Raw genomic sequence first — 13,066 nt, 5'->3', positions numbered from 1 at the left:
TAATTTGTTGTTCCTGCAATGATTTACAATCCTCATAGTTGCTTCTCACTCACAACGTTTTTGGTAAAAGTCTTGAGCGCACATCAACATTTTTTAGTACAATTTAGCTTAATTTCTTTTCTCAGGTTCTTTCTATATAGACCATTTTATTTTGCAAAATCTTTTCTTGCCAGTTTTGCAATTGTTAAGCCTTCTCTTCTGGTTGATTCTTTATACTTGTACCCCTGATTTTGTTCATGTTCTTCTTAATGACAACTCTATATTGTTCTTCATTTGCTGTTTCTGTCATTTGAGTCTTTATGAATGTTCCTTAGTTTTCTGCCATCCTTAAAGTTTTGTTCTTCACTTTTCTTTATCCAATTACCTAGAATGATTTCTTTATTTTGCCTCCTAAAATGATTACCTATGCCCTTAAATTATACACACACACACACACACACACACAGAGTATAAAAGCAAATTGTTTTTCTGTCTTAAATTTGTGTACTATCACTGAGTTCTAATATTTTTTCCTATTCTAAATCTCATTTAGTTCTGCTAAGTTTGCTTTTATTTTAAAACTACTGATTCTTACTTGTAATCATTAGTTTTCTGTTCTGTTGCTTCTAAATTGAACAATTTTCTTTCACCATTTGGATTCTTTTTATACAATTATTTTACCAATTGGTTTCTATATTAAACTTGGACACTTTATTTTACCACTGTAAATATATTTGTCTAAATAAAAGGAATATTTTCTTTTCTTTTTGCTCGGTATTAATATTTTGAAATAGATGATCATTTTCACTCTCTAACCTGTATATTAATTTTCATGATATTTGTTCATATTGTTTTCTCTTTTAGCTTTCTTAAATGTTTTTAGATTACTGTAACTGGTGCTTTATGAAAGAGTTTCTTTGTAAAGATTATATGTATAGGTATATAGGTATAAGTATAGATATATAGATGTTTCCTTAAAATAGTGTATTTTGGCATTTTTATGTTATTGTCCAATGTAATGAATGCAATTATGTTATTCTCATTATTTGTTTTCATGATTGTATTTATATTACACATTTTAAGGAACTTGACAGCATTCATAGTTTTCCTTCATCCCATTTTTATCCCACCACAACTACATTGTAAGATAAGTTAATTGGGAAAGAGTGCCTGGCCCAGAGTCACCCAATAAGATATTATGGTTGAGATTGCCCGTGTAGAATTTTTTGCTTATACTACAAGTAGACTCAAAGAAATCAGGTTTCGGTCATAACTTATTTTGTCTTTGTAATGCCATGCCTCTACTCTGAGAAACAATAAGTTTCGCATCCTGACTACCTCTTTGTTGGGGTTTTTTTCATACCCATCTCCTCATATTTTCAAGCTATATCTTTTGCAGATACATTTATCTCTTGTTTTTCCTTCTAGCTTTCTGTTATTTTTAAAAAAATGTTTTTACAACACCTGCCTTATGTTTTGTATTAAGTGTATTTTTTGGACAGAATCCAAAAGTACTTTCACCAGTAGAACACATTACAGCACAGTTATCAAAACATGAGGCAATTAAAGCATACAATGACTGTGGCCAGCTCTATGTTCCAGACCTGACCTTCCAAAAATACCCAGGTGTTTGACTCTTGACCACCCAAATTGCATGTCTGTCCCTTCAAGAAAATGCTGCTACAGACTGAAAGGATAGAAATACCACCTGAGCAGTGTCTCAGTCTGTCATGACTGGATCAAGTATCAAGTGGTTTAATGGAGTTTGGTTTCTTACAGGTCCTGGCAGCAATTCAGGACTTGCATGTTCATCTTGATATCTAGTATCCACTTTTTTTGAGAGAGAGAGAGAGAGAGACAGCGTGAGACTGATTATTATCTGGGTATCTTGCACCTTGCTGTTATATGTCATTCCTAATATCATTTTAATCATTGTACATTTTTATAATTTTCAAATTTACAATATTTGTACACTTTTTAAGTGGATAATAAATATTAGGTACTTCAATATTTTTTTTTTTACAATTGGATTATGGTTGTATCCTTTCACACAGCAATCAAATGGCAGTGTGGCAGTTGGAGAGCAACTGTCCCAGTTGGGAGGAGGGCTCAAGCAGGAAATTAGCCTAGACTGAATATGGTATGTAAACACAAGAGGCCAAGGTCTGACTCCTATTGCCTAATGCCTTTGAGCCTTATCTGATCTTTCCTAGGTGAAAGCAGCCTGTCTGTGGAGATTCTTGTATTATAGGCAGAGAGCAGTAAAGTAGCTAGTTTGAACTCTACACATGTGAGTCTGGTTATTTTCTCCTGACAGTGGAGCAATATAAGGCAACAGCATACTGTTTTAGGACCACTACACATTAAACTCTCCCTCCAACACAATACTGACCTAAATTTTATAGTTGCGACTACACGAAAAAGAAGAATAAGAGCCTAGTACCACTTGTTTACCAAGGTTTCTATTACGGCTACTTGGAATTACACACGAGTCGTTTTACTCGAAGACTAACTTTCACTCTATCGGTTTCATCGAACTGCAAAAGGAACAGAGAAAGACAAAGTGTTTGATACACACATCTTTCAGGACTTGAGTAAAGACCACATTCTCAAAAAAGGTGCACAAGGTCACTACATTGAAGGAAGAGGAAATGATCTTTATTTGTTGTGGAATGAAGAGATTTTTTCTCACAGCCAGGTTATTTGTAGGACTATTTCTCCTATTGTGAAACTGACCATTTACTTGTATCAGCAGATGAGGCTAGTTTTAAAATCTTCCATTGCCAGAAGATTTCTGGTACACAGGAGAAGGACTTACGGTATCTATAGCTCCAAAGCTATGAGAAGTATTCTCTAAGGAAGCTTGTTTGGCTTCTTCTCTCTAAAGACATTTCTGGAGTACATCAAGATTACCCATCTTTTAATCTGGAATTATCTGGGTAATATGTTGTTTATGCTATAATTCATGTGGATACTATTTTTTATTTTTATGAATTTACTGAAAACATAATTGCATTTTTAAAATTGTTATAAGCTGCTTTGATTGATATACTATTAATGAGGTAGATGCTTATGATTTGGACATTTAGATGATTAATGTCATAGTTTTCTAAATTGATACAGACGTTATATGTATGTATTACACCATATAGCAGGCAAGGTAGACATGGGATACAGTCAATGATTGAAGTACATTTTGGCAGCAATGACATGGAAAAAACGGTTACTGTGCTATCCTAGACATGAAAAAGGTTCAATGAGCAGTGATAACCATTTTCTGGTGTGTGTGTGTGTGTGTGTGTGTGTGTGTGTGTGTGTGTGTATGTGTGTGTGAAATTGGCCTATTGTATGGATAGTTCCATTAGAGAGGTGATGTTGAGATATCTCAGATGTGTTGGGAAGAGAAAAGAGGTTATTCTAACACTATAGAATGTAAGGGATGGAAGGAAAGTTCCTTAAATGAAGTCCAAAAGAAAATTAGTAGGAGCTAGGCTGCATCCAGTTGTGGAAAAGATGTTTCAGGAAATGAAAAATAGGATAAAGACATGTTCCACTTATATTAAACGGAAGGAAAATTATAAATGGCTCAATTTATTATTGAGCCCCAAAATTCCTTAGCTAAACAAGGCAGCTGTTAAGTGAGTTTTGCCCCATTTTACAACCTTCCTTGCCACAAGCTGTTAAGTGAATCACTGCAGTTAAGTTAGTAACACGGTTGATAAGTGAATTCCCATTGACTTTGCTTGTCAGAAGATTGCAAAAGGGGATCACATGACCCCGGGACACTGCAACCGTCATAATTGTGAGTCAGTTTTCAAGCATCTGAATTTTGATCATATGACCACAGGGAATGCTGCAACAGTCGTGTGAAAAACGGTCAGAAGTCACTTTTTTTCAGGGTCATTGTGACTGTCACTAAACAAATGGTTAAAAGTCGAGAACAATTTGTATAGCTGAAATGGCTGTGATTCTGAGAAAAGCTAAATAGAACTATCTGGGAAGGGTTGACCTTGGGCAGGACTCAATATCAGCATGTTTTTGAATATTTTGGAAATAAGTCTCATACCCATCAAATTTAATAAATAAGAAAAGAGCAAAGGAAGGTCCTACATACATTTGACTTCAAAAGTGAAGACGATTGAAAGATGTTGGGACTGTAAAAAATAAAATTGAAAAGGGGAAGTGAACACAGTCATATCTCTTCAGAATATTTGGAGTCAATTAAAAACCGAGCAGCAGAAACTTAACTAGAATACATTGCACAGAGCAGAAACTATACCACACCAAGTTGAAACTCATCTGTGTCATAACATAAAGAAAGAAAATAACAGGAAGAAGAAAAGCTTTCAAGAGGGCTTGGGGAGAATAAGAGGGATATAAAAAGTATACATTTGCACATAAGACATTATGTGAAATAAGAATTTCAAACATTGATATTGGGAAATAATTTTTTGATAATATCTGGTTTCTTTTTAAAAATTAAAACAAACCAAATTACTCAATAAGGAGGGAGGAAGAAGAGAGACAGAAAGTTGAACAGAGATGAACAGCCATTTAGTACATGAAATCTCAGGGCTTTGTTTTGTTTTGTTTTGTTTTTGATAACTGGATGGGACAGTAGTGAGAAAACATTGCAAAGCGTTTGGAGCTGGGTCTGGAGTTTTCCTCTTTAAAATAGCAAGAAATTATGCCACAAAATATGATCAGAATAATTCTGGACTCTATGGAAAATAGGTGGTGGATATGGCTGTGGGCCTCTGGCTACTTACCCTAGACATTTATTGATTTGATTTGTATGGCTGCCCATCTCTCACCTGACCAACTCTGCACAACTCACAATTTGGATGATGAATCTCTGTTCTTGATCTAACAGTAAGGCCAAGCTTTCTGTTCTGAGACAGTAGAGTCCCCTGAAGTTAGCCTTGTTTCTACTTTTCAAGACTGGAGGTATGAGGTCAAGTAGAATTAGACTCCTATGGGATCTGTAAATATTGGGAAAAAACTCAGCTACTGTTACTATATACCAGTAGCAAGTAACTGTTTTGTTTTTTACTAGGGAAAAGAAACACCCCCCCCAGTTGTTTGTACTCCAAGGATGTGTCTGGAAACAGAGTAATATGATCAGGGATGGGATCAAGTGTTTTCAGTCAGTTCTGTTTGATTAGGGGTTTCAAAGGGAGAAAGGATTTATTAAGGCCTTTTGAAGGTTAAAATGCTCATGTGAAAAATCACTAAAATTTCTGCAGCTGGAAGTCAGTGGTTTTGCCACCAGCATTTAATGACACAGTCTGTGGGTGTTTGGGGGATTAGGAGCTTGCATGTGACCCATAAACTGCAGATTACCCACCCGTTCTGAATGGAAAGGGGATTTTTTATTGCAAATGTGGAAGATACCACATACCTCAAACCGCTGGCGGTTCTTTTTTCTCAAGCATGCAAGCTACTGTAGCTGCTATGGTGCAAACTTTAAAGTATGCCATTATAACATCTGGAGTCAGTCCAAAGAGCTGAGCTGTCTTTGTCCAAATCACCCTTTAAATGCACTTTCTTTTTATATGTGACCACAATCATATGCTTGCAACTTGTCGCTCACTAACCTTTTCTTTCTCATCCATAGGCGGAAATTGTCAAGAGGCTGAATGCCATATGTGCCCAGGTCATTCCGTTCTTATCCCAGGAGGTAAGGGTAGTTGTTTACATGTGCTGACCTCAAATTATAGGGAATTGCTTTAACTAAAGAGGAGCCAAGGGCTATGGGGCAACACAACACTTGAAAATCTTTATATTTAACTTTCCAGTGGATTTCACTCTTTATCTGCCCCATTGTGTTAATATTAACTTGGTCATTGTCTGGACGCATGAAGCAATTTTAAATCATGATCTATCTTATTTGTACCAGCAGCATCTCTGCCTTTAGTACTTAGCACAAAAGCAAAAGCAAGCAGGACTCTGGATTCAGTTTGTGACAGCAGCCAGCTGGGTGGCTCTGGAAGCTGCAGGCAGGACAAGAAAATTATAGGCAATCTTTTTACAAGAGTTGTTGACCTGGTGCCCTTCAGATGTTTTGGATTACAACTTCCACCATCCCTAGTCAGCAATGCCCATGGTTGGGGGTAATAGGACTTGTAATCTAAATCATATTGTCTGTCTTATTTTTCCCCTTGACAAGAAATAAGTGGAGCTATACTGATAAGCGAGCTATATAGGATAAAGCCACTGACAAAGCTGTCCTCCTTGCATACTGTAGATCAGGGGTATCAAACTGCCAACCCGTGGGCCGGTTGCATCATACGGAGGCTGCGCCCGCCCCAGCTCTGGCAATGGGAAAAAAGTCACGATATGTCGCAACATGTCACATGATGCGGGCGAGTTCGACACCCGTGCTGTAGATCTAGTCTTTGTGCTCTTTCCTTTAAATCTGTCTTAGTTGCTAACATCATAATATGAAAAGGCCAAGTTTGACTTGTAAAACCAGTTGAAATAACTGCATCCTATAGTGTTTCATCCTGCTGCAATGCCAGTTAGGTTCAGGCTACTTTATACAAATGTTTGCCTGTCATGCCAGTACATTGGTGCTCAAAAATATGACCCTGTCAAGCTGGTATCTAATAGGAGAGATTGAAAAATTGCTAGAAAGCTGTGATTTATGCAGCCTTCTTGGCAGTTTAGCTTGGCAGAAAATATGATGCTCTAGGCAATAAGCAGATTAATACAGGTGTGTTCTTCTCTATTCCCAAAGCCTCCTTCCCAAAGCCCTCCCCTCCTCCCCTCCCATCCACAATTAAGAAAGAGTTTTGCTTTGGGGAGGGGCAAAGAAGCAGGAATAATTTTTCGGGAAAGGAATGCTGAATACTCAGTTTTTGCTGCTAAATGCAACTTCTTTGTCTAAGTTCCTTGAAATGTAGTTTACTCATAATGTCTATCCTGAGTCAGTATTTTTATCTGTTTCCAATTAATAGAGCTTGAGATTCTAGTAAAAAGGCTAATAGTCCTCTGAGTGAATTTGTATGTATAGTCTGTAATGGGAAACATGCTAGTAGTTAAGAATACTAAACATTCTTTTCTAGATTTGTAGCTTGTTTACTTACCTTGGTGACTGCAGCTTTTGAATGTTTCTTTTTGGAAATCTGAGGATATATCTCTTTGCCCATTTTTATGTCCTATCCCAATTTACAAAATCAGTTTTTGTTCCATATATAAAGCAACAGAGCAAACTTGAAAATAGAGGGGGGGGCAGTATTTATTGATTTACCCACTAAAATTAAAAACACATCTGCAGCAGATGATCAACAATACAAAGTGTCTTCTTGTGTTGCTTGATCTTATTGATTTCTTAAACAAGTGTTTAAGGATAAATCTCTGCATCTTGGGAATCTCTTGGGTGCTAATTATATAAGCAATGGTGTGCTTTTTCCCCCTCCATCTTCCAATTTTTATACATCCTGTCATATACTTTCCTAATTGGGGTAACATGTCTCTGAAAAGGGCACATATCAGATTTTCTAATAGATTTTTGGTTGAATTCTGGAAGGAAAACATTAATTGAACGGTTATATTAGTCTTTCTCCCCTGCTCTACACAGAGGCATGTTCCCCTGTACTGTGAACAGAGAGTTCATACCAGAAACTAAACTAAAATATTCTCCTTTTCCATGCTACCACCCTGCCCTCTCCTTTCACCATCAAACATCTGGTGTCCACAGGAAGCATATTTTTAAATGGCAATACCACAGACTTTTGTTTAAGCAATATCTTCCTAGAATTGTGCTAATCATTGCTGAAATATGTCAAATTCTCCCACTTCTCTTTCTAAAAAGGTTTTTTTTAACAATCATATCCACAAATGAACACTGTTTAGAGTGGAACACAGTTGAGAAGTGCAGAATATTGAATCTCTAACATTAATTTCTCAGTTTATGAGTTACTCCACTACTTCACAGCTCTACCTTGCTTGGGTAATGATTTATTTAGTGATTTAACAGATTTGAGTTGGAGGTGAAGTTGACAACTAGGCCAGCCACATCCAAGCTAAGTGTTCTCTTTATTAGGCTATATTAGTGTTATTCTGTTGTAAATGAATGCAAGCATATGGCCCATTTGAAGAGCATTTGGGCAGTGTCTAGTTACAAGCTGGAATTAAGGAGAGAGAGCCAACAAATAATGGATGCTACCAGGCACAACACTGTCATGCAGAAGACTGAAGAGATAGGTGGCATCTGACCATGATAGATAAAGACAGGGCTTTTTTAATCTAAAAGATGCAGGAGCTGCTTTAAAACAATGGCCTTAGCCAATGGCAAAGTGGCACTGGTGTCATTATTTTGGCTCTGATTTTTGGTTGGCACATTCATGGAATAGGATGAGGGGATATGGGCTTCTTATAAAAGGGAAAATGGGGGTTGAAATGTGATATTGCACGAAATCTCCATATTTGTTTCTTTGGTTTCTATGAAGCCATTGTTCTTGTTAGATTATATATTTAAGATGATAAACATTTTGCATAATGTCACCTGGGTTTGCTCTTAATGGGGAATAGATGGCAGAGAGACATTATGCTGAAGCACTCCATTTGTGTAGATTTTAAAACCTACCAGTAACTAATTACTTAGTAATGTAAAATTTCAGTTACATGATTCTTATTGAAAACTCTGCAGTTCTGAAGAATTAGCAGAATTATACTGTTGTATATCAAAATTTTTATGTACTTTTGGGTCAGAAACTCTTTGCTTTGTTCCAAAATCCAAATTTCTTAATGATTCTTTATTATCCTTGTTGACTTGACCAAACTAACTGTCCCCCAAGGATTATAGATAGCCATATAAATTTGATATAGATAAAAATATAAAATAATATCTTGTGTACTTTATGCTTTTGAACCTTGTAATGATGACTTTTTGACATGTTTATTGTTTGATATCTTTGTTGTATGCCACCCAGAGTCAGTTCTTGTGAGATAGGTGGCTATATCTTTTTTTTCTGTGTATGTGTGTATATGCCTATGTATCTATTTATATCTAAATATAATATCACATGTTCATTCTACTGCATGCTATAAAAATCAATTGATAGTCCAGTTAGAAGGCAGAGTAGAGTGAAGAAAGTGAGAGTGCAAGGAATGTTGAGAGTTCAGCAAAAGTTCAGAATCAGTACCTAGGTTTTTTTTTTAATTATTTTAATTATTTAATAAAAATTATTTAATTTTTTTTTTATTATTAGTATCAAATTTATTTGCCACTCATCTCACAGTTCAAAGCGACTCCGAGCGTCTTATATCCAAACATCCAAACAAATATCAAACAATTATAAAAATAACAACAAATTAAAAATTACATTAATTAATACACACTAAAAACATGAGTTTAGAGGGGAAAGGTCGAGGACCTACTCTGTTGGTGCACCAACCATCTCCAGCCATCTCTTCTTAAGGACTTCATGTCAGCTGGCATAGCCAGGTTTTAAGGCTTTTCTTGAAAGCTAAAGAGAGGACGTGGATCTTACCTCCTGTGTCAAGATGTTCCAGAGGACAGAGACCTGGCAGACAAGCCTCTTTTCTTGGATCCCACCAGCTGATATTTTTTTGCCGATGGGATCTGCAATAGGGCCCTTCTGCCAGCACGTGTGGGGCATGCTTTCCATTGGGGAAAGAGGGTTCCACTGGTATTCTGGATAGGTGCCTTAACACAGGGGTCCCGAAACCCCAGTCCGTAGACCAGCACCGGAAATGGGGCACGCAAACAAGCAAAGCCCCAACTGCAGGATGCAGGCAGCACACAAAACCATGCCGTCTTCAGTCCACAAAAAACCCTCTCTCCACGGAACTGGTCCCTGGTGCTCAAAAGGTTGGGGACCTCTGCCCTAATGGGTTTAATACAGAAGTGGTTTTTCCACATGATTTTGAAAAGACCACATACAAAGATTACGTTACAGAGATCTTACTTCCTATTGTCAGTCTGAGAACTACGACTTCAGCATTAATACAGGTAATCCTCAATTTACAACAGTTCACTTAGTGACCGTTCGAAGTTACAACGGCACTGAAAAAAGTGACTTATAACCATTTTTCACACTTACGACCATTGTAGCATCCCCATGGTCATGTGATTTACATTTGGATGCTTGACAACTGACTCACATCTATGACTGTTACAGTGTCCCGGGGTCATGTGATACCTTCTGACAAGCAAAGTCAATGGGGAAACCAGATTCACTTGACAACCATGTTACTAATTTACCAAATGCACTGATTCACTTAACAAATGTGGCAAGAAAAGTTGTAAAATGGGGCAAAACTCACTTAACACGTTTCTCACTTAGCAACATAAATTTGGGGCTCAATTGTGGTCATCAGTTGAGGAGTACCTCTAATAAAATGCTGATTGTAATCTCATTCCATGGAAGATCCCAGACCTGCTATCTTCCAGGTTTTGAGAAAGCTTGCTACCCAGTGCATGCTCAAAATGGATCTGTGCAGAAAATTAGTACTGGATTTTTTACCATAATTGAGCTTGTAATTATAGTCATAAATCAATAGTTAAGTGGGTCTCCATGCAACCATGCCCAATTTTACTACCTTTTTTGTGGCAGTCATTAAGCCAGGGGTCTTCAAACCTGGCCCTTTTATGACTTGTGGACTTCAACTCCCAGGCATGCTGGCTGAGGAATTCTGGGAGTTGAAGTTCACAAGTCATAAAAGGGCCATTAAGCAAACACCATGGTTGTTAAGCGAACCCATTTTCCCCAGTGGACATTTTTGTGTGATTGTACGATGCTGCACAATGGCTGTAAATGTAAGCCAGTTACCAGTGGCCAAAATATGGGGAGGCCATCAGAACTCCAAAAATAGGTCATAAGTAGCTCTAGGGAGTTCTGTCATTAATGGAAGACTACTGCACTGATCACAACTTTTCCTAACTGCTTTAAGGTTTACTTCAGGTTAAGTTTCTGGTGAGTTAGGTAGATATGTGCAAGCAGCTTTCTAAACTGTTATGTTCTTCCTTCTTTATTTCAAACTTCCCAATCTAGTTTGTAGCCCTGGGAATTCTCAGTGACTGCCCCCCCCCATGTATTTACTAGCCAGATTTAAAGCCTCTTAAGAAGGTCATCCATTTGTTGCCATCTGCCATGATGATATTGGAACTATAATCTCCCACAAAACCCAACCAACTAAATGGGACTTGTAGGAATTTCTACTCCGCAAACAAACCAAGAGAGCATTAGGTCAGAAAAGGCAAAATTTCTTCATCATAATAATGAATGATGGGTTTGTTTGTGTGTTTCTTAATTAAATGAATTGATGTCTTGATTGTGAGTGGTCTGTAGGGAGGGGAAGGAGAGAGGCAGATGATGAAATATATATAGTGGCATCATGCAGATGCTTCGGGATTCAAAGACACAGTTGCAGGATTGATATAATGATGTCACTGTGCGCCAATGTCCATTGGCTTCATTGCTATTGTTGCTGCTCGTTTTGATAGTGTTGAAGTAACACATTTAATGGAATATCAGAGTTCCTCAGGGTGTTTTTTCCCTCAATCTATCAAGCATTGATGTTCCAGTATAGAAAATATTAGATATCTTAGAAAGGAGTGCAATGCTTAGAAATCCTTTTAAAAGGTTTTGTAAGAAATTGAAAAGGACAAAACAGCATGTGGTATGGTTTTGAAAAATGAAAGATTCTACAGCAAACAAGAAAATAAATGTTATGATATGGAATTTTGTTGCTTACTGTTTTTACTTGGATTGTCAATAGATTTTCTGTGGTGAAGAGAGAGCTCTGAAAGGTTTTTTTTTTTTTCCACCCGAAGACGAGCAATGCTAACATTTGCTGGCTCAAATAAGTAAATGACATATCTTGTATCTTTTATATGTTACAATATTTATTCTCAAAGTTAAATAATAAGAAAAAATAGTCATGCAGATATTGGTTTCTTTTTTTTTCTTCTTTTACTTTGGTGGAATTGCTATTTAATTCTGACAGATTCGATGGTATCATTTCTTTGCTAGTTTGTTTGCATTTTTAATTAAAAGTTGAAGATTCCATTTTGGTCACTGCGTTTTTGCACGTTAACCCTATGCAACAGCCACGTTCGACGGAACTCATTTCAGGTAGAGTATTTTGGTGGTATTTTTTTTTAAAAAAGTGAATATTTCAGAATGGAGATTTTAGCAAGAGAATTAACTCATTTGAGTATAAATAATATAAAAAGAGGATAGGTCATGGTTATAAATGATCCACAGTTGATAATTTTAAGGCTTGCACTTTAAACTTCTATCCATACATTACTAGATAATTTGTCCGCGTGAGTTCTACAATATATGGCAAATTGGGCTTTGCAGTGCTTCTAATTGGTAGTCAATAAGCTGCTTAAAAGTGCACCAGAGCTCTCTCTATAACTCCATCTTTGCCCAGCATTGTGCAGAGCCTGTGGTTGCCAGTGACAGAATCCCTGGAGAAGCTGTAGCAGTGAAGTGAAGAAGTGAAGGCAGGCTGAAGCATCTTTTTGAGTTTTGAATCCAAATCACTGTATAGCTTTCTTAGCAAGTAGAGTAAGGAGAAGCACATTCCAGAAATACAAGCACTGAAGAATTGTGAGGTGGTATCTTAGGCTTCTTTGATGCTCTTGTCCCCTACGGACTATTTTGGAAGAGAGCAAAGTGCCTGCAAGCCTGGTTCTTCTTTTGGATAAGCTGGAGGAGAAGGGAGAGCTAGGGCAAAACTAATTGTTTCTACCAGGTTCTTGCCTGATTGGCAGCCCTAGCCTCTGTTCATACATCATTAACTCATCACTAGCTCATTGAAGAAGTTGTAGCTATTTGATTGACTCACAGTAAAAACCAGAAGAAAGAGTGTGTCCATATGTCATACTGAGCCTAACTGAACCCACACTGGCTTAATATTCTCCAGGAATATTTTATGGACAAAAGGTCTGAAAAAAGTAATGTATCTTTTTTCACTTGATGGATTGTTTTATTTCTGAATATGAGAATAGAAGCAGCTGAAAGAAATTGTGTTTGAAACCTGTAGTTCAGAAGATGGAGGCATTACAGTCTGGTGAAAACACTCCCTGAGGTTTTGATTTTTCTTTTTT

The 13,066-nt window shown here is 37.1% G+C and overlaps 1 protein-coding gene across 1 annotated transcript in view; it reads left to right on the top strand.

Moving 5' to 3' along the window:
• Positions 1–13,066, top strand: part of LOC107288078 (transducin-like enhancer protein 4) — a 165,023-nt gene that overhangs the window by 46,020 nt on the left and 105,937 nt on the right. The window contains exon 5 of the mRNA XM_015816652.1: positions 5,597–5,659. Coding sequence (XP_015672138.1) covers positions 5,597–5,659 — 63 coding nt within the window. The remainder of the gene's footprint in view (positions 1–5,596; positions 5,660–13,066) is intronic.

The sequence above is a fragment of the Protobothrops mucrosquamatus genome, unplaced genomic scaffold (assembly GCF_001527695.2).
Source record: "Protobothrops mucrosquamatus isolate PMUCROS unplaced genomic scaffold, P.Mucros_1.0 scaffold477, whole genome shotgun sequence".
NCBI lineage: Eukaryota > Metazoa > Chordata > Lepidosauria > Squamata > Viperidae > Protobothrops > Protobothrops mucrosquamatus.
Note: the sequence above shows the minus strand (reverse complement) of the source record. Positions and strands in the feature narration are given on the sequence as shown.